A 22,267-nucleotide genomic window follows, 5' to 3' on the forward strand; every position below is an offset into this window, starting at 1 on the left:
TGATCCAAGCTGGATTTAACAATGCTGTCTCTCCCCTAAATCCTCTGTTTTCAAAACAAAACCGATTTTCAGGCCAACGTTTCCTGTGGTGATCATTGTGGTTAAACGCTATTTGTCAGTTTTTCATGCTTGATAAGGTGTCTCGGCTCCGTAGCGGAAGAATTGCTGTCAACTGAGCTGTGGCAACTGGAGACAGAGTTTTCACCCAGCAGGAATGGCCAGATCCAGTTCTCCCCTGAGTTTATGGCAAAACTCCCACTTCAAGAGAAGCAAGATTTAGGCTGATACAGCTATTCCAGTTGGCCTTTGGTTTTGTGGGGAGAAGGGCAGCAGCTTGTGTTATTCGCCAAAACAGGAGGAAAATGTTTGAAAGGATAAGAGTGCCGGGGTTTGGCGAGCTACACCTACTCTTCACACTACACACCACAAATGCCTAAAGTGGATCTTGGGGGAATTACCCATCGTGGTTTTGAGGTTTTAAGGAAGGACAAAGAAAAAAAAAGAAAAGAAAAAGAAAAAAAAAGGGAAAAGTGCTCTCGAAAAGTGCACTGATTCACTCTATAAATTGATTCAACTTTCTGACAGGTTAATTGAAAGTTCAGAGATGCAACCTGGTTTATAAAGATGCATCTCCACTTTGAAATCATTTAGCCAAAAAAAGATCCCTTCTAACAACAGCCATTCTATGATTCTATGAAATATCACCTTCTTCCTTGAGACAATTTTAGCAAAATCTCCAAAAACATTACTCATTAATTTTGGAGTATTATGAGTTAATGTATTTAATGCACTTTCTCTCAGTCTGACATAGAGAAGTAAGACCAAATCTGCACAGAAACCTGTTTAATAGGCAAGACCATGACTATCTAAAGAAATTCAATCTTAGTTTGGCAAAAAACCAAACACTTGTGATTTAAAAACCACCAACAATAATTGTTGTCCTCACCAATGAATCACATCAGGTAATTTGGGGATTTTGCATGGAAATCAGGAACTCATCAATCAGATCAAAACGTGCAAATGTCATGAAACAGCAGTGAAAACTCCTTCATGTAAGGTTGGCATGGCTGGCATTCACCGCCCAACATGAACATGCTGGTGAGAGTACAATGAGATCTCTGACCACAAATGATAACAGCCTCAGCTTTTGCCATGCCCTGGAGGCAAAACTCTGGGAAATGCCAGTGTTCCCTCCATCTTTTGTGTAATGGCACAGTCCGTTGGTTGCTTATCTTGATGGGGATTTCCACTCATCCTGGTTCTTTAAGATGGAACCGCTGAAGCTTTTTTCCCACACTTGAACACACTGGATGCTTGTTTACCTGAGGTATTATATGCAGGTTTGGACTTTCTTGTCCATGTCAGATCATAAAGAAAGTGTGTTAAAGACATGGAATCATAGAATTGTTTGGGTTGGAAGGGACCTTAAAGACCATCTTGTTTCAACCCCCTGCCATGGCCAGGGACACCTTCCTCTATCCCACGCTGCTCCAAGCCCCATCCAACCTGGCCTTGGACACTTCCAGGGATGGCGCAGCCACAGTTTCTCCAGCCAGCCTTTGCCAGGGTCTCTGCACCCTCACTGGGAACAATTTCTTCCTACATCACAGAATCACAGAATCACAGAATGAACTGAGTTGGAAGGGACCCACAAGGATCACTGAGTCCAACTCCTGGCCCTGTACAGGACCAGGAGTCACACCATCTGCCAAAGCGTATTGTCCAAACACTTCTGGAACTCTGTCATGAACTGCATGACTTGTAGCACTTCAAAATTACTGGTTTATTCTTCTGGAAAGCCAAAATCCTCTCAAGCAGGGAAAAGTGTTTATCTGCTCTGGACTGAGGCTTACCAAAAATTACCAGCACTGAAAAAGACAATTTAATTGAACATTTCGTCAACTAATCTTGAAATGATGGGCTTGTTAGATATCAGTCTCTTTCCATCAGTACTGCTCAGAATTTATTGTTAGGTTCTAGAGCACTTCAGGTTCTGCTCTGTCCCGTGTCTTAGAAATGACTGAACTTAAATCAATGTGATCAAAACAATCATTCAAAACATGCTGAATCCTTGGCTTTTAATGGATCAGCTAAGAGAGAAACAATTCATCAGCTAGCAGCACAAATAAATAATATTCACATATTCCTTTTCCTGCCTTTTTCTACATTTGGTAGAGAACCTAATCCTTACAAACCTAATCCATTTTAGTTCTTCCTCTATTTTATTTTCTGGTGTCTTCCTGCAGAAAACAAATCAAGACAGACCAGCAGCATTGCCTCTTTAATGTCTTTCATTTATCTCAATTTTCTTTTCTTCTCCTTCCCATTTACTAACCTTTCACTGCCCTAGCCATAAAAGCACTAGACATTTAAGTCTACTTTCTCAAAAATTACCATTTTAATAATTTGCTCTGCTTCTCTGTGAACTGTAAGTCTTTCAAGATGGGGATGTGAAGATGTCAGTTACTGCTTGCCAGGTACTCTTTATGGTTGCATCCTGGACAATATACGTGGAGCAGCGGGAGAGAATGCCCCATTTCCACGTTCTTCTCTTCAATATGAGCTTTTCTACACAATTTGAGTGAACAGGACGGACATTCTGGACAGTAACACAGAGAGCAACACACCTGGCATCCCAAATCACTCCCACGTGTTCACAGTTGCTAATGAATGACAAGGATAGCAATTGTGAGAGGCTCCATTTCAGAAATATTTATATAGGCAGCATAGAGAAGTGACAGAAAATGAAGCTATTAATTACACAAGACAACAAAAAAGGTCGCTGCAATACTGTGAGCCACAGTGAAATGGGATTTCACAGTGACCGCACTGGTACCTTGCATTCAGAAATTCATCGAGCCAAACTTTTCACAAACAACTTGACGATTTATTACTGTCTGTAATGTTGAAATGAAGTGGCCAAATACTGGCAAACCTCCCCCCCCCCCCCCCCCTTCTCATTAATGTCAGGCTGCAGAATTCCAGATTAAAACAGCCTGGAGGCTTTCTGCCCTCTAATAGATCTCAATTATTTTTCCCCCGTAAGGGAGAAATGACCAACAAGGTCTTGAAGGAGTAGGTTTATGGCCAGTACACTGTCAACTTTTCCTAGAACAGCCTCTGTTTTCAGAGATTTCTGACACTGTTGTAGAGCTCACTCAGACTAAAATTTTTCTTTGCCTAACTGACTCTATAAATTTTTAAATAATGCTTTAAAAAATAAATCTTGCTTAGGCACTCAGCTAATGGGAACTGACTTTTTTGGAGCTCACTTTCCATTCCCAAAGCAGAAGCCGGTCTCAGCAGGATGTTTAATGGAAACCTGGTCAGTGTCCACTCCACAGCCCCTGCTATCCATCACACAGCTCGGACATTCTGTCAGCCTGGGGGGTTAATGGAGTCCAGCACAGCCAGGGCTGTGTTCACGTGGCCTCTCCAGACTTCAGCTGTGCCGGCTGCTGAGGTTATCACACCCAGCCTCTCACTCACTTATCTTCCACCACAGCTACTGCTCATTTGGAGCAGGACTCTGCTAAGCCAGCTAGTTTTGACTGATGCTGATTAGAGGAGCACTGGGGAGTGGTGTGATGCTGATGAGAAGAGCACTGGGGAGTGCTGTTCTCCACAGACAGCACAGCCATGGCTGAAAGTGAACACCCAAGCAGCCTTTATGTCCCCCAGCCCCTTGGAGTCCTCCTGCTCGAGGGTGTGCGAGGCAAAGTCATGTGCCTTCCCCCAGCACAGGTTTTTTGTCACACCAGCCTACAGGGCTCAAAAAGTTTCCAATTTCCCTGGAGGGCTGAAGTGGGGACCCTGAGTCACTTATGGCAGATGCCTCCACTATGATCCCCTCTGCCTTTCCTGTTGTATTTGCATTAAGTTCCAATGTCAGCTTCTCCCACTGGGCATGGCCTTGAGAAATCCTGAATGCAAAGTCCACCTGAGCTCAGGAGGGAGTTGGCCTACCTTCTTCTCTTTTTTCTCCCTTACAAACATCTCAGCTTCATCTACAGGAAAAAACTGGGAGCTTTCCCATGGACATACACCTTTATAAACAACCATGGACCGCTCATATTTACATATAATAAGAACCAAATGTCATTCAGGACACCAAAAATTGCTACAGGGACAGACACCACTTGCTAGATGACCAAAGAAGAGAAAATTCCCTGAGGACTGAGAGTTAAGGACCTGGAAATCCTGACAGTTCAAAGGGGCTGCACAAAGTGCAGAAAGCCATGGTAGAGGGCCTGGAATTAGATGATCTTTAAGGATACTTCCAACCCAAACAATCTAATCAGTGGAAATTCTAAGCAGAAAATCCAAACTCACTACTTTCTCAAATCCCTTGTCTGAGGAGGGTCATAACCTGTTAAGGAATAGCAGCTTAAGGGTATGTTGCTATAAATCCAGAGGTACAAGTTTAAATAACTCACTCTAAGTTGAAACAAATGAGTGAGTTCTCATTCACACCAGAAATCAGGATCCAGGTCCACAGTCTGCCCTCACAAAGAGAGCTCAAGATCCTGCTCTTTGCCTATGTCCTGGAGAAGTGTTGCAACTTCACCCTCCTCAGCAAGCAAAAGAGGCCACAGGGGATTTAAAAAAAAAAGTCTTAAATCAGCTGTTGGTTGCTCTATATTCAATATTATATACTGTGGGAATTATGGAGTTGAAGGTAAACAAATGTAAGCTATTTTTCAGTATCCAGAATATCTAAGCAGTAAAGACTGGTAAAATTTAGGGTCTAAAATACCTGCCAAAGTCTCTCTAAAGAAGTCTATTCCCAACCAGGCTGAGAAGAAAATAATTTCTGTTTCAAATGAGACCCTCAAAACACCCTTTCCTGTGAGGAACAGTGTTGTGGACTGCAGAGAGAACAAACTGGGTTCATGCAAATAACAAACCCAGGGATTAAGAGGATTCAAGATAATTCAAGATAATTCTTAAAAGAGGATGTTAATATAAGTCCAAAAATTAGCTTGGCAATCACCAGTACAGGACCACACAGACACCCAGCCACTTCCCAGGGTGGAAGGGGTTACCAAGTCCTGATCCTGGATGATGAAGATCTGCACGTGGACTCCCTGCCTTGGTGAATGTGCAGTGATTCTACTTCTCTTATGCCTCTTTTATTGAGGGCTAAGGTAAATCAAATCAACTTACATTTATGGGGGCCAAGAACACCTTCCAGGCAGCTGCTGTAGCTCTGCTGACATGAAAACAGAGACATCCCCTGTAACTCAATCGTGCAACTAAGCCCTGAAATTTTCTTGGTATGGACTCAACTGGAAGCTGAAATTAAGTGCAATTTCAGGTCTACCTTCTTGTAGAGTGAAGTGTGGCACAGGTCTAGTGTTAACACTTCACAGTAGGGCAAATTCCATGCATGCATACCAAAGCTATAATGATTTTTTAAGTTAAATATAATATAAACAACTTTGTTTGTATTGAAATATTTGAACATCTATCTACAAGGTTGGGAGTCTGAATAAAAGAAGCACAATACTGTACAGGAATGAAAGGATGATAGTCATGGAATGGGCAACAAAAACTGGTGATAGACTGTTTCGTAAACATGCAGTACTATTATGTATATATATGTATATGTAAAAAAATGCAAAATACTCAATAGAACCAAATAAAAAAAATATTTAAATGTTAAAAGTCTGTCTCATTGAATAAGTGTCACTGTGGTTGGAAGTACAGCAAGAGGCATATATACAAATCTTCAACATTTCAACTCTCTTTGCAACATAAAAACCAGGAAAAAAATAGTGCTTTAATGAAAAGGCCAAATTCAAACTGCAGAGAGTGCTCCTCCCCATCAGGCAGGGTATTCATTATTATTTCAAATGTGCTGTGTCTAAAAAGATGTAAAAAGATCCCAGCATCATGTGCATCCTTTTAATTCCGCATATACTCATCTTGTTGTTCCATCAAGCACTGGATCAAAGGTTTTCTTTATGTGCAGGTGTGAAAGGTGTGTACAAATGAAGGAATATCTCCCTGGCTATTGAGTCTGTAGGAGTACATGAAAGAACCCAATTATGACAATCCAGGTGATTCATTTTTACTCTCAAGGAGGATTCCTGGGTCACAGAGCTGCTCCTTCCCTTTTGGAATGTCCAAGACTCACAATGACTTCTGCAGGGTAGAAGTCATCTGTTCAAACTTATGATTTTTTTTGATTTCAGGTGAGGAAGTCGCTTTCCCCTGCAGTGTGAGGTTTGCCAAGGTTCATGCCCTCCCTTCTCCATTTGACAAAGACTTAAGGCAGATATTCTGGCCAGTAGTCGCAAGGCTGGGGTTAAACAAGCAGTTTGTTCCTCTCTTACATAAGCACCGAAAGACAATACTACATTCGAACTCATAAAAATATTTTAATTGGTGATGATTTCCAGACAACTATGTCAAAATTAACTCAGAGTTGATGCCCACTTGCTTAAATTTCATTCATCTGGGTTCAAATTATTTGCTTAAAAGAAGAAACATTTCCTTTTATACACACTTTGGTTTCAACCTCCAAAACCATTGCTAGAAATTAGTCCCAACCACTCAGTCAGCTGCCTCAGAAACCAAGCTCAAATCCATCACTTTAATGACATCAATAACAAATACACAACTTTAAACCCTATTGTGAGCAGTGGCATACCAAGAAGCATGTGTAGCTGTCATCTCGTTAGTCACTAGAAAAACACCAACGAAACCAAAAGAGCCTAACCATGACAAATTATTCAAGAGTTTAACCTGAGACATTAATGAGTGCTAAATAGCTTGTTTTCATGCTTGCTTAAGGAGATCTGTTTAAAATCCCACCAACCTCCCCTGAACGTTGCTTGGCGAGGCTGTTCATTCTTGTCAAGCTGGTTTTCCTATTCCAGCTAAAACAGCAAGTTGCAAATGTTTGGTTAAGGATGGCTGCCTTCCCCACCCCTCAAGACACGCGCGCGCCGGGGCTGCCGCGCTGGCTGTGGAGCTTCCTCCCTCAGCTGCACAAAAGTGGCTGATTCACTTCCCCAAAGTCACAAAACATTCGGTTGGTAAAAGCCTGTGCACCTGAGTGCAGTCATCCTACAGTCAGTGGTATGAGACAAATGCAAAAAGAATATCTATCCATCCAAGAGTTTCAGCTTTCCAGACTTTTGATCTTGTCTGGTTTTCACCTCTCTGGGCTGGAAAGTTCCTAAGGAGGCACTACAAGAGCCTGGTACCTGTCTTTCTCTGAAAGCAGCGCCAGGTATTTTACTCTGATTACGGGTTGGTTTAATGACAGATTTGCTCTTACAAGCCACCTTTATCTCCAGCAATCCCTCCAAGGAGTTAAAGGAATTAGGATCTGGAGCCTAAGAAAACTACATTGTTCTGACACAGGAATACAGAGTAACAGTGTATGGTGAGAAATCACAGCTAACAGAAGAGGAAAAACAAAACCCATTTCTTCCCATCTATGAAATTAAAGATATCTATGTAAAAGCGTTTCCATTTATGAAAGGAAAGTGAAGCTTTCTGACTCATATTGTGATGTACTTTGGATGAGAATATGCCTTAAAAACACAGCTTGAGCAAGCAAACACCTTGATCTTCACCATGTTCTCATATTCATGTCATTCCCGGAGTAGGGTAGTGTCATTATTCATATTTCACACAGAACTGAAGCCAAGAGAAAGAGGTACCCAGTTTCCTCTGATATCAGCCAGTTTGGAAGGATTTTCAAATGCACTAACGTCACAAAGACGTCAGAGACAACAGATGACAGACCTAAAGGACTGGCGTCCTAATGTGTCAGCCGCTGAACCACCCTCCTACATCACTGCCTTACTCATGTGGCCGTGGAGAGCTGGTCTTCCAAATTTCCCCACATCAGATTAAAGGACAGAAAACTGGCAAAGGTTAGGATTGTCTTGTTCTTTTTAGAAAGAAACATTTATTCTAACAAAGAGCCTTTATGCTGATGGTCCAAATATGCTAACATTGCTTTTTGCTACATACAGCCTAAATTGTCATTCCAACAAGACCTGAGCAGGCTTCCAAAACAGAAGCAGTCTCAGACGCACTCCAAAACAGTGTATTGTACTCCAGTGTAAAACTGTTCTTCAGTCCATATGGGAGATCTCAAGCATTTGCTGAGTCTGGCTTTACATTTAATGGATTTTATGTTGGAGGAACAATTTTATTTTGACCAGTGCGACTTTTATGCCAAATTTTTATTATTACTTTGAATTTTGGGCCAAATTTCACTTTTCTCTTTGAAGAGATGACCAAGTAGACACAATTGTTACATGTTGCACAGGAGCCCTAAAATCTAATCTCTCCTCAAACTCATCTCCATATAAAAATGTGAAGCCTTCCCATAGCTGTAAGTTGTTCTGCATACTGAACATCAATTAATTGAGGGATTTCGGAATTTTTTTAAGAACTCGTATAGTTTGGAAATTTTCAGCAGGGACTCTGGAACTGAAGGTCAGGACAAGCTGAACTAATTTAAAAATGTAAATGTAAAAAAGATATGATCCATAAGTGACAAATTAAAGGGGGAGCATGAGCAGCTTCCAGAGCTCACTGCCCTCCTCCACTGAGTGCCTGCACAGCCCAGCTACTCCAGGGTCAGCATTTTCTGGCAGCATCAGACAATAAAAAATGCATAAACTTGTGGTGCAGGGTAAAGCTACTGTGTCTGACATAACACTAATGCAGAGGCCCAGGGAGGTGACTGAACCCTGGCTACCAGCTGCATCAATCCCTGTTTTAATCACCCTCCTGACAACACTTCTCTTTCAGCTCTCAAGCTGCTTGGCTCCCAAGGATGAGAACACCATGAGAGTAAAAGACATGGGAAAAAGCTTAAATGAAGTTGTAGTAGTGAGGGGAATAAAACTGTGAAAGTGGCTTTTGCCCAGCTCTCAAATCTGTCTCCAAAGAAAATTTGTTTTAACTTAATAAAAACCCAGGCAGCAGAACACTCATCCCTGAGTCCCATTCCAATGAATGGTTAAGGAGTCAACAAGGAAAACAGTCCCTGCTGCCTCATTTCAGGGGGCAGATTCAAATAAGAGAGTGTGTGTTTCACAGAGAAGAAGGGAAAGATTTCTGCGCAGGATCACATCTCAGGTATAACTTGCAACACTGCCAACAGTGTTTGGAACAGCTTTCAAACCTGTTAAAACTTTGGTTGCTGGTTTTAAATGGACTCAACACCTTGGGTCAAGCATCGAAACAGGATGCCCAGGAAAGTGGTGAGATCACCATTCCTGGAAGCATTTGAAAAACATGTGGATATGGCACTTGAGGATATAGTTTGGGGGTGGGCCTGGCAGTGCTGGGTTAACCATTGGACTTTATGATCTCAGAGGTCTTTTCCAATTTTACTGGTTCTGTGATTCTTCAGCAGCTCTGAGTCATGTAAAAGAGGAGAAGGTAGTAACAAATAAGAGTTTGTTTCCTGGCTGACATCAGAGTACCTGAACGCCCCTAGAAGGTGCCCCTGGGTCACCTTCACCCAGTCCATTTTTGGAGAAGGACAGATCATTTGTCACAGATTTTACAGTGCTCCGCACCATTGCCAGGAGGTTCTTAGGAGACTGAAGAGCCGTTTTCCATCTTTCCACAATCAGTGACTCCAGCTGCAGCTCAGCAACGAGATTGGGTCTGGATTGTGCACACCATGAGGCTTGGATGGTGCCTGGCACAGGCTGTGGCTGCCTCTCCCCTGAGCTGAAGAGGACTCAGGCAGGGTGCAAAGCGAACCCAGGGAGCTTTCAGGGTACAGTTTGGGGAGGTTTTATCAATGCTTATTTCCTGTGGTTGTGGTTCCTAGACACTTGGGGGTGTTTTGCCTAAAAATACTCCTTATCAGCAGCAGCACTGCCCTCACTGGCTCTGTCAGTGAGGCAAACGGGCACTGAGGGGCAGGAGGGCTGGCAGTGAGGAGGCTCTGCACCTTTGACATGTTGAAGAGTGCCTAAATACAGCCCAAACCTCTCTGGGCTCACACCCTGTGTGTATGTGTGTGTTTTACAGCCTGCAGTGCCTGTGCAGACCGTGCCAATTCAGTTGGAGAGTATGCACCCCAAATTACCCCTCTGGAGAGGCTGGGGGTGGGGAAGCAGAGCCCTGCCAAGTGCTGGTGCCTGGGGCCATGCTGACTTCTAACCCACAACGCCTCCGGAGGCCCTGCCGGCTGCCGTGGCCCCAGTTTCATCTTCTACAGAGGTTGTTGGCTCCTCCAGCATGTCCCCAGTGCACAGGCAGGAGTCACATCCTGCTCTCCAGGGCTGCTGGAGATGGCACCTCCCTCATCCCCTGCCTGTCACCAACCTGACCTGTTAACTCCAGAGCTGCCCACAAGGAGCCCCTGCCAGCTGCCAACTTAATTTCCTAGTCAGGATTTCCACTGAAGCTCATGGGTTATTTTTCAATTCAAATTAATAACACATTAGATTGGATATTTTAGAGTTGGAGCTAGTAGAACAGCCTATCATTCCTGTTACCCAACACTTCCCATTTCAAAACCCAATTTTCAGTTGCTCCCAACTTTACTGAACTTTGACTGTTTGCATTCCATTTTTTTCTTGCATGAGTATGGAACACGCTTCTTCAATTTCAACCAAAATGCTCCGACGTTCCTGGAAATGAGCTAGCTCAGGGAAAACCTAGCACCTCGAAAAAACATTTTTGGCAATCTTTTCTTGAAGGAGCTTTTTTTGTCACTCTGTTTTGGAGTGTAGTTTTGAAACTTGGCTCAGCAGATTGGCTCTTTTTTTCAGAACCTCCATGGAAATCCACTCAGATTTGGTAAAATTATGCAACTATGAAAACTAAAATTTCATCAAATAAAAATTCCTTAGATTTTGTCAGTGAAAAGCTTTGTTTACAGCTTGGCAAAAGTAGCTGATGGCTGACCCAGACTTATGTTTCGGCCACACAATTTTTTGTAGTGACTATAGTTAAGTCACTTAAAACAAGGTGTTCGTAGATCATATTCTCTGTGTGAAAAATAAGAGTAAATGGGTGTATGCCATCCCACAGGATGTTGCTGTCCTATGGATAAACTAGCACATGCTCCCACATTAAAGGACTTTTTCTGTCTCTCACACACAACAGGCATGGATTAAAGCCACACTGATAACCCATTGGTATGTCCCAGTTCTGAGTGCTCAGATGTGGACTTTTCCTACTCTAAATTTTGTCTGCAGCATGTGCATAAAGTAAGATGGAGAGCTAGAGGTACCTAGCCTATTTGTTGCATATCAACAAGTTATTATTAATCTGATGTGTAAGTTTCCCTATTGTCACATACCTTAAATCTACTGGTTATTCCCTTTTACACCGAGTCAGCAGAGAAAAACAGTTCTCATTTAATTTGCATGGCATGTATGCAGTTAGTGAGCTGTTTACTTTGCATCCCACATGGATGTAAACAGAGTCCCCAAAAAATTTCCTTAATCTTTGAGCTGGGACTAAAGAACAGTCGTTGTTATCTGGATTTTGGAAGCACTGAGTCCTTCCTGCTCTCTCCTGTAATAAAGACTATCTCTACGAGCCAACTGCTATCAGGTTTCTCTTTTGCTGCCATCTTTCAGGAACAGCAAATACGAAGAAGAGTGAAGCTAATAATACAGATCAGTAAGTCTGCACAGATGCAAAGAGCAGACCCTGCCTAAATACTGAGGAGTATCCTTGGTGTGCTGTAATCCTGCTGCCCTGATTCCCAGGGAAGTTTATGGCTGTGTTCGCACTGCCGGCAATGAATATTGCTGTGTGAGCCTTCTTCAGGGCACTCACAGACATACCCTGGGCTCACTCTTGCACAGCAGAAGATAAAGGCTAATTAAACTGTCTGACTCTGCTGTGGAGCTGATGAGGATCACGTATAAGAGCCAGACTGTTGCTGAGCTGCAGGGGACACAGCATTTGGGAGAGGAGAGCACCATCAGTGTGGGGAAAGATGTTTTAAACCAGAGCAGACATTTCTGCTGAGTGCCTGAGAATTTTAACCAAGCAGGCACAGAAAGGAAAACATAGAATTTATAAGCCACACAGTGGTTATTTATGTCTAACAAGAAGGGGTTCACCAACACCCTAAATTCTAATGCATTTTGGTGAAAAGCCCTTCAATGTGGCTGTTGAGAAAGCAGAACTAAAGCTCCCTTTAAAAAGGTTTAAATACCAATAAAAAGGAGTATGAAGAAGTTCTTCAGAGCTTTGTGCTACTGCAGTTGCTGGTAAGCTGGGCAATTTGCTTAAACTCAGCTCAAGCATCTGCAGAGCATGCAGTGCCAGACCAGTGGTCTGGGCTGCTTCAGGTCCCTTCTCCCTCACTCACCTCCACTGACACCTATGGAGGCTTGGGATGGGATAAACCAGCTTCTAACTCACACATGCAACCCTTCCTGGACCACAGTGGACAGATGAGTCATTGAGACACAATATCAAACTTTTAGGTGGCTACAGTTAAGGAGAGTCAGTCCACCCAGCATCTCTGAAAATGTTACCCATATGTCTCTTTACAAAAAAGATTTTCATTTGGACTGCTTAGCTGATGAACAGAAACACTGAATTATTTACATTCACAGCTCTATTGCTGAGTCCTCTTCTGTAGTCAACACTTCTGTCTACAGAGGTGATGATTTTACTGCAGTGCTGGTTTCACAAACTATTGTTCAAAGACATCAAAAAAGGCCAAAAGTGGGAGGGGGTCCATAGTGCAGATCATCAAAGCCAAAAGTGTCCAGTGTGAAAGAGGAAAAAAATCGGTTCCACCAGTCTAGAGTCTATGGCAATAAGAGACCCAAAGAATGAAACACTAAATTATTAAATTAAATTATTCTTGATTTAATTGGCATCCTAGAAATGTGGGACTAACTGTATTAAACTCCAAATGTCTACAGTACTTTATAAATTCACTAGATAACTGAATTAATTGAAGCACACTGTTTTATAAGAATCTGAATCTGGGTCCTTGATTACATCTGTACACATGCATAAAACTCCTGCAAAGTATTCCATGTGTAATTCCTCCTGTACTGCTAACCTGTGGTTTGTATCACACAGCAGCCCTGCATTGTATTTTCAGGTCTCTATTCCTTTCCAGCTTCCATACTGCTGAGAAATACAGGTCTGAATTTTCAAAACACCAGAAATGATTGTGAACACCATCCCTTTTCAATGAATAATCTCTGGCTTTCTGATCCATCTTAATGCAATCATTTAAAATTGGGCCTCTTTGCAAATCTAATCTGGGATTTCACATATAGAAACAAAAACAGATCTGGGACTGCAATGATGCCTGCCTGTGCGTGCTTCTTTCCAAGAAAAAGCTGCACCAATGTGAAACTGCTGAAACTCAAAAATAATTGTCTACTTGTCTCATGACATCTGAAGTGATACTCTGGAATAAAATTAGTTAGATCCCTGTGTCTAGCAAATTAAAGTAAAAATGCAAGAGCTTGACTCATCCATTTATTCCCCAGCACACTTCTGTGGTGCTTCAGAGGTGATGATTTTCCTGTTGAGCTCTAAGCGCAATGAAACAAAACACCACCAAGTGCCTCCGACTGCACTGACACTGGAAGATCATGTCTACTGCTGCAGGAATGCAAGAATGAGAAAGTGCATGAGGATTTAAGGAAGCAGACAACTAATTGGCATTACTCACATGGATTACAGACGGGCAGGAAGCAGATTCTGCACTTGTAAGCACCCTGATTAATACCTCCTTTGGCACCCTGAATTTAAATGAGTAGGGCTACTAAAGAAGCAGAGCATTATGAAGTGGGAGTAAAGTTCACAAAATGCAGTGGGAGAGTTTGAAGAGGGATGGAAGCATTAAACATTTATGCTGGCAATAACCAGGTGAAAGGGTTTGTCTTCCCACGCTGTGGGGAAGATTACATCTCAGAACCACAGGAGAATGGGGAGCATGTTAATTTTGGATAAGGGAGGAACAATTAATATGTTCTGTCGTGAAAAAAAAAAAGCACTGAAATCGTGGAGTACTTCTCAATGTTAGGAAAATCTTCAAATATGTTCCCCAATATTCTTTACCTTTAGGTGATACCTGAGAAGTGAATTGTCACCTTTGTAATGTTTCTTATGTAGCTGCAACTGCAGTGTGAGAACCTTACTCTGCCTACAGCTAAATAACACGAGTTTTAATCTCAGCAGTTCACACAACCCAAGCTGAGTGGGGCCTGAGCAGTGCCTGACTACTGAAATCCTGCAGGAGGTGATAATGATGCCTTAGTAGATAGCATCATTTCTAAGGTATGTATACACTGCACTCATTATGGCAGCTGTAGACACACTTCAAAGTCAGCTTTAAACAATTCCTTACGCTGTCAGAAAAGCAGCAGGGACTGTTCACTGTTCAACAGCAGACAAAGCCCCCACCCAAGAAGGTGATTGAACATTGGGTTAATCCAAGGCTGAGCTCCTGCTCCCTGTGACTGCACCCTGGGCTACCTGCCTTACAGCTAACTTGGGCTGTCTGAGCTACACAGCAGGCTTAGTACACTTTGGGACTATAATATCTGCTAATCTCATCTGATTGCAGCCATCTCCAAACCAGGGTGTCTAGTCTAGGCTCGTCAACAAGCCTCCATTTAGTATCAATGGAAAGGGATGAGAGTCCAAAGGGCACTTCATTGCTCTCTGAGACAAGTATTAACATATGAATCATTCTCTGTGAGGGCCCTTGTCTTTTAGTTCACTTCAGAGGAAACCTACCCTGCATGTCTGATTTTTGGAGAGCTGAAAGCCACCTTCAGCATACAGTGAGCCTGAGATACAGGCACTAAGGAACACAGTCCTTCATCTGAGTAAGGATTCTGGTGCCCCAAACATACTGCAGCATGAGATCATTACTCAGTTGCTTCCCCTGAAGTTTCAATTAAGTATGATATTCATCCTCATTTCCTTTTCTGCATTCCTTGTCTGGTTAAATCAGCATCTGTGTTTCATGTCTGAGATGACCATGTTTCAGCGGAGAATGAAGTTTATATGGAGGATAAAAATAAATTTTATAAAAACTTTAAACAGAAATTTGTGATAGACAGTAAGCAAGTGCTACCTAAGTATTTCACTTACACTATTCTGATGCAGTGTCTCTCAAATATATTCACCCTGTCCCTTATTTCCCAAACCACTTTGGAAAGTGAAGGGAGATGTACAAGAGGTGCTACACTGAAGAGTGAGAAAAAAATGCTGATATTATTACCTACAAGCTAAATGCATTTCAAAAGTGACAATGTCCAACAGTTCTCCTGGGAGAAAACTATGGAAGAAAATGATCTGTGGAAAGCTACTCTAGCGCCTTTTTAATACCATCTTTCTCCACAGTACCAACATGGAGTAGAGCCACAAAGTTATGAAAAGTCACTGTCCCTGGAGGTGTTTAAGGAAAGGCTGGATGTGGGACTCAGTGCCATGGCCTGGCTGACATGAAGCTGGTTGGTTATAGGCTGGACTTGATGATTTCAGAAGTATTTCCCAACCTAATTGACTCTGTGACTCTGTGAAATGGTCATCCCTTTTCCTCTCCTCCTAGTCATGCCCTGTGGAGATACAGAATGAACTCACTTCCACTGTTACTTCATTTGTTTGGTTATAACCCCTTTTCCCCATCTGTGTATTAAGTGGAGATTATGAGCTATCAGGGCAAAACCCTCTTATTGTACAACTAAGCAACACAACTACACAGAGGGGCCATGATTTTATTTGTAGCTTGGAGGGACACTTTGAATACAAACTGCATTAGCTGCAATATGAAAAAATCACAGTGATGGCCAAATTACATTCCAAATGTACTGGGAATAGATTTGCTTTGGAAGCAAGTGTTCCCTCTACAATGGGATGGAAACAATCTGTTCTGTTGACAAATACAAACCAAGACTGCATTGCTGTTGGTGAGCACATCTTACGCTCAGACTTGTGCATTTGTTTTACATGATGTTGTCACCATAATAGTGAATACATGGTCACTCTGTCACCTCTCTGGGCAGCAGTGTCCTCCTATGGAGAGAGCCCCAGTGCTGTCTCACAGATTGCTGAGATTCCAGAACTCAACCATTCTGAGCTCTTACAGTGCATGAATTGAAGCCATGACTGAACTAAGTGGGTTTTGCTTTTGACTCACTCTACGCACTACACCAGCAGAAAAAAAGTCACAATCACCAGAAATTATTTTGTCTCACCGTCTGCTTCTCAGACAATGAGATTTTAAGCACAAGCCTCTCTCTAGCCACAGTGGAAGAAATAAGAACCAGCTGGTCCTTGGGATGCAGCCACCATCTCAACAGTCCCAGATCACCTTGTCACAGCAGCATGCATCATAGAATCACAGAATCATGGAATCATAGAATAGTTTGGGTTAGGAGAGACCTTAAAAATCATCTGGTTCCAATGCCCCTTCCATTATCCCAGGTTACTCCAAGCCCCATCCAAGCTGGCCTTGAACACTTCCATGGATGGGGCAGCTACAACTTCTCTGGGCAACCTGTAGCCTATGCCTGTGCCACACTACTGGTTGAGGCAACTGTAAGGAGCCCTGCTCTGTGGGTTGAACACTCATCTCAAAAGTAAACTTAAACCACTGGCATATGCAATGTCTGTCACCTTCGGTGGGAAACACTTGAATCATTGCACCAGCCTCTTACAACCTCCGGGAACACTCAGGACATCCAGTCCCCAACTAGTACAGTTCTGTGAAATTACACATTTGCAAAAAATAAACCAGCAGCAAATGATGGTGAGTGAAACTGTCTTGCCTTTTACACTGCAGTAAGGACCTGGTGTTGTACCACTGGAAACAGAAACACTGCAACTCCTTACTGGGGACCTGGTGACAAGGGAGGTCCCAACCTGTAAGTGGACTGTGCTCATGCTCAAATACACCAATGATGGTCACAGAAAAGAGCCTAAACCTCTCTAAACCATGGCCCTGCTGAACATTTCTCTTGCTGTACAATCACATTTTGCCTCATTTCTTACAAAGGAGCATTAGAGTGCATACATTAAGCTCTACAAAGTCATTTAGAGCAACTTTTGAACCCGGGACCGCCCACTCTGCCACCCTCTGCTCCCACAGCACTGGGATAAATCCGGACCTACCTAGCCAGCCTCAGTAGAGATGCGTCACTCTGAAAGACACCAGAGAGAGCCACAGTTTTTCTAACTTCGGTTTGGATGAAACCCCAAGACTCGCTCATCACATCTCTGGGTATTTAGCATTGACTTTAATTAAAAACCTCCCCGTGCCAAACCACATGCAGATGCATACCGACGCCTTCAGTGTCTGCAAACGCAGCGCCCGAAAAAGCTGCACTGCTCCCTTCAGTCTGAGGTAGATGCATGAAGTAGGGACCTGCCTGTAAAATTTCCTCTTGTTCTGTAAACTCTCTCTCTCTCTCTCTCTCTCTCTCTCTGCACTGCCCCAGTTTACCACAGTGCAAAAAAAACCCCCCACAGTCAAACAAATATACTCTTGGGAAGGAAGGGGGGCTGGTTGAGTGGTTTTTGAAGGCAGGCCAGAGACTATTGGAGATGGGGGACACACAGAGTGTTATAACTGCTGTGATAATTCTGCATGAAGAGATGTTAAGGCTCTAGCTCCTTGCTGTAGCATGCCATGTGTCCCTGAATAAAATTACTGCCATGCAGGCTGTTAGCAGAGGAATGCATAAACAGACAATGTATCCTTGCATCAGTTCCACAAAATGTTGCACAACACAAATGCCTCTCGATGTGTCATTTCCTGCTTGGCCACCAGCCCAGCTCCTGACAGGCAGTCAAAAAAAAAAAAAAAAAAAAAAAAAAAAAAAAAAAAAAAAAAAAGAGAGAGAGAAAGAAAAGAAAAAGGATAAAAAAAGAAAAAAGAAAAGAAAAGAAAAGAATTTAAAATGAAAGGCAAACTGAAAGATTTAAAGCTGTTTTACTCCAAAGCACATTCCACTCGCCTCAGACTTATCCCTCCACCCTCTCCGCCTTTGAAAGAAAAGAGGGAGAACTTCCTAAAAACTGTTATGGTTTTAAGTCAAGGAATCTCAAAAATCTCAATCACTTATCTGCGTTTTATAAGCCGGGTCGGCCAAACAGTTAATGTGGGGGCTGAGCAGAACCCCTGGCTGGCTCTCGCTGCCTTCTGCAGCGTGCACAGACAAAAAGGCGATGTGATGTTTGCTCATACCTTTCATCACGTGTGCACCTTGCAAGCTGCGGCAGCAGAGAAACACTCGGGAGCTGAACGAAGCAGAGCAGTTTTCTCCCCTGAAACTCAAAGCCCAGAACTACTTTTCCATTTACATTGATAAAAGAAAGTTGGGGTCGGTGACTCTGAACGAAGCAGAGCAGTTTTCTCCCCTGAAACTCAAAGCTCAGAACTGCTTTTCCATTTACATTGATAAAAGAAAGTTGGGGTCGGTGACTTTGGAGCTTACCTTTGATTAGAGACAAACTAAAGTCTTTGGAAGTCAGGCAAAATATAAAAATATATAGACTTCTCCTCTCTCCTTCCTCATTATCCCCCTGTGACTGGGTTTGTCCCAAAAGCAGCCAGAAAGGAGGATGTGCCTCCTATTCTAAAGGTACCATTGTGGAAGGGCAAATCATTATTTCTGCAGTTGTAATGAGGTAAGGCACGGGCATTAAACGGGGTTTTAGGTAAAGATCTGGGTGGTTTCTTTGCCCTTTTTTTTTTCTCCTTTGACTTCCTTTACAGTAATCTCTGGCTTTCTGTCGGTCAGTTATGACCTCATGAAAACTTCTCCGGAAAACTTCTTTCAGCCCTCCCAGCTGGAAGGCAGCTCTGCTGGCTAAGATGTGCGTATGGCAGAGGTTTTATCCTGGATATGAGGAGAGAAAAATATCTGCAAGATTTCCTAATGATTCCCAAAGATCTTATACAATCCGGTCTCTAGACTGCATCACTCAGAGTGCAAAGCACTGTGTCAACCCAGCACACAAACTCTGCAACACAGTAGATGTCCCTGGACAGTAATCTAGATAGACTGGAAGAGGTTAGGTAAAATTAAATAAATATTTTCTGAGAAAAAAAATCATCAGAAGACCTTTTCTCATATAGAAACGGGCAAGTTTTCCTAACAGAGCAACCTGACATCACTGTCTCTATTAAAATATTTTCAAATAATAACAGAGAGGCAAGGCAGCAAGCTTCTACAAGCAGACGTTTAATACGACTAAATGGCACTTACATTTAAGAACCCGACTTTCTGAAGTGCTGAGCATCCAAAACACCAACTGGAGTCCCTGCATGCCACAACTGTTCAGCACTCCCGAAGTCAGGCTCCAAATGTCTGTGATGTCTGCCATGACTTTGCTGCTGCTCCTGCTGCTGCTGGGAACCTTGCAGCTTTCATTTGCTCCAGTCAACTTGCCAACAGAAGGTCAGAGTGCCTTGCCTATAAAAAAGCCTTACAAATTCACGATCTAAAGCATGATGTCATGTCTTAAAATGATAAGCTGGCAACAAAGTAAATGACATTTTGTAAAGATGTGCATAATTTTATGTTTACACTCCTTAGAATGAAGGTTCTAATAAGTCATCGGTTGTGTTCCTTTAAAGGGAAGTTTTATAACTGAGATGAATCACAACTGCAAAAGATCAAAGTTAAAAAACATCAATGATGCCATGGGGTACTTTTTAATCTTGTAATGAATGATGATCATGTGCTCTTATGAAGTTGCTCCAACTGCCAACGCCAGATGTGTATATTAAGAAAAAAGTTGTTTGTGATGTGACAGCTCTGGTTGAGCTGCCAGAGAAAGGAAAACTAGGATAACATGCTAGAAATGTTGAAGTGAAATACAGATCCTAGCAGAGAGGGGCACTATTTGCCGATACATAATTTTTTCGAGAGGAACACATTTACTATCAGAGCTGCTCCTTGAATTCCTTACTGCCCCCAAACACCTAATTTTCCTTATGCAACACAAATGCCAGATACATTCCTTGAACTATTACTACCAAACTAATGTATCTACACAAGTGCAGGGTCTCTAAGAAGGAAGCTTAGTGAAAACTCCAGTGAAACTCCTAAAGCTCGCTGGAGCTACTCTTTCCCTAGAAATTCAAGTTTAATAACGAGTCATTCCAGAGATGTACCAGAATGACTTGAAAGTATAAGATTGCAGTATTCCACCCAAACATTAAAATACAAATGGACATTCAAGCTCAAATCTTACTTTCTTTGGGAAAAAAAAAAAAAGGGAGGAGAAAAAAGAAAATAAAAATATGAAGAAGGACAAAATAACTCCACGTAGGCCATAAGAACTCAGTTACTGAGCATTTCTGGACTCAGCTATTGAAAGACACCAACAGATGGGTATCACATACAGAGGTCTTTTAGGTCTAAAGTAAAAAAAATCCAGCAGAACTAGGAGATCTTGTTAAGTTCTATGAACACAGACTAACTTTCAATCCACTGCTCACCAAAACATCCCCATACCAGCAGGGTCCCTTTCTGTACTGCACAGGGTAATCCACACTACTCTCCACACCTCACTTTCAAACCTCTCTGCTCTTTCACCACGGTTGTGTCCTCTTTTGCAGATGCATCAATACATGGAAGCAGCCTCCAGATGCGAATGGCTAAATGATATAGAACTCATTCCCTGCTTTTTACTCCATGAATACAGCTTCCCCAGTGTCCTCCAAGTAAGTTACATGGAGCACCAGCTGCAAGTGAAAATAAAAAATGGGAACTGACTCACAAAGAGAAGACGGAACAAAAATCCCCCCGCTGTAACATCAGGACACCTCAACTGTGAGCAGGTAGCACCACAAGTCTGTACCTCATGAAATGTAACCAGAGCTATTTGCTTTTTCTTAGTTGTTTCTCAAGGTGAAACTCTACAGCCTGGACAGTTCTTACAGGGAGCATTTAAATTCCCTCCTCAGTGTAAGAGGAGGTGAGTCTGCAGCGTGTATTGGCACGAGAAACACTTAACTGCATGAATTCTGTCTACATCTTTCTACTTCTGTCTTTGTGGTATTTTAAACAAAACACCATGAAAGCTCCTTGAAGGTCGCGTTTGTGTGTGCAGATCAAAGGCAGAATAATTATTTGAGATGCTTCCATTATAGGGATTCTTTTAATGTGGTTATTCATCAAATAATTCTTAATCTGTAAGTGTAATTTAAATAACGCTATACCTGGCTAATCCAATCAATTTAGAGTCATTTCTAGTTAGATTAAGAAAAAACTCCAGAACTAGCTCATCAGTGATACCCATATGATGTGAGACTGGTTACCAGCTAAATGTGCTAGACAGAGAGACAGCCAGATAAATCCTGATGGATTAACCAGACTTGACTGTATCTAAAAATAAGTCCTACCCATAAAACTGCTAGAACATGACAAAACACAACTGTCATAAAAGTACAGCCATTGCAAAATAGATAAATCATGGCAAATAGATTCTTAGTGAGCTTGCATGGCTACGAGATAAACGTGCTTGGTGAAAATCTGCTGGACTGTGTTTAAAAAAAAAATTTCTGTGCACAAATAAGAAACAAAGACTATGCTGTTGATATACTGGGTTTTTTATCTTTCTTTGGCCCCTGGGGGTCTACGATGAGTCCATAGCTGAAAACCAACTTCAGGTCTGATGAGATTAACCAGGTGCATTAATTATCTGATGGCAAAAGAATTTAAGGGCAAACAAAAAGGCCCTATATGATATGTTTCCTCTCTATGCTAGAACTGATCCTGAAAGATCAGGCTCCTGTTTTGTTCTAAACGTCTTCAGTTGGTAACTTACAGGAGTTCAGAGAATACAGCATGCTTCAGGATTGTATCTACTGTGTCTAAATTAGATTATATATAAATACAGTGGGTTTAGTTCTCATTTACACTAGCAGATAATGTATTATGACCTTGATGTGAATGAGAATCAGGTTTGGGATTGCCCAAATTCAGCCAAGCACTTAAGTGAGTGTTTAATGCAAGTATGTGTGTGGTCCAATAGACTCCAAATTAAGCATGCGCTCACATATTTCACTGAGCAAAAAACAGTGTTTGACAAAGATATACATTTTTCATTTACAGGTCTCTGTTAAACAAAATTAAGCAGGCATAAGAGCAAAAAGAAGAATATAATACTCACTTCTTGGCTCCCTTGGCCCATCCACTGTAACCTTTATAGCTCTGTGGTATGTAGCGACTTGGGGGGGATTTGTCAGGACAGTTATTGTCAAAGTAAAGCTCTTCCCTACAAAGGGAAAAAACAACGAGGAATGAGTGATTACAAC

The 22,267-nt window shown here is 42.2% G+C and overlaps 1 protein-coding gene across 4 annotated transcripts in view; it reads right to left on the minus strand.

Moving 5' to 3' along the window:
• Nucleotides 1-22,267, minus strand: part of RUNX2 (RUNX family transcription factor 2) — a 157,656-nt gene that overhangs the window by 121,811 nt on the left and 13,578 nt on the right. For all 4 annotated transcript variants that reach the window (XM_066180063.1, XM_066180066.1, XM_066180065.1 and 1 more), the window contains exon 3: nucleotides 22,123-22,227. In XM_066180063.1, coding sequence (XP_066036160.1) covers nucleotides 22,123-22,227 — 105 coding nt within the window. The remainder of the gene's footprint in view (nucleotides 1-22,122; nucleotides 22,228-22,267) is intronic.

The sequence above is a fragment of the Chamaea fasciata genome, unplaced genomic scaffold (genome assembly GCF_029207755.1).
Source record: "Chamaea fasciata isolate MVZ Bird 193981 ecotype frontalis unplaced genomic scaffold, bChaFas1.0.hap1 SCAF_3, whole genome shotgun sequence".
NCBI lineage: Eukaryota > Metazoa > Chordata > Aves > Passeriformes > Sylviidae > Chamaea > Chamaea fasciata.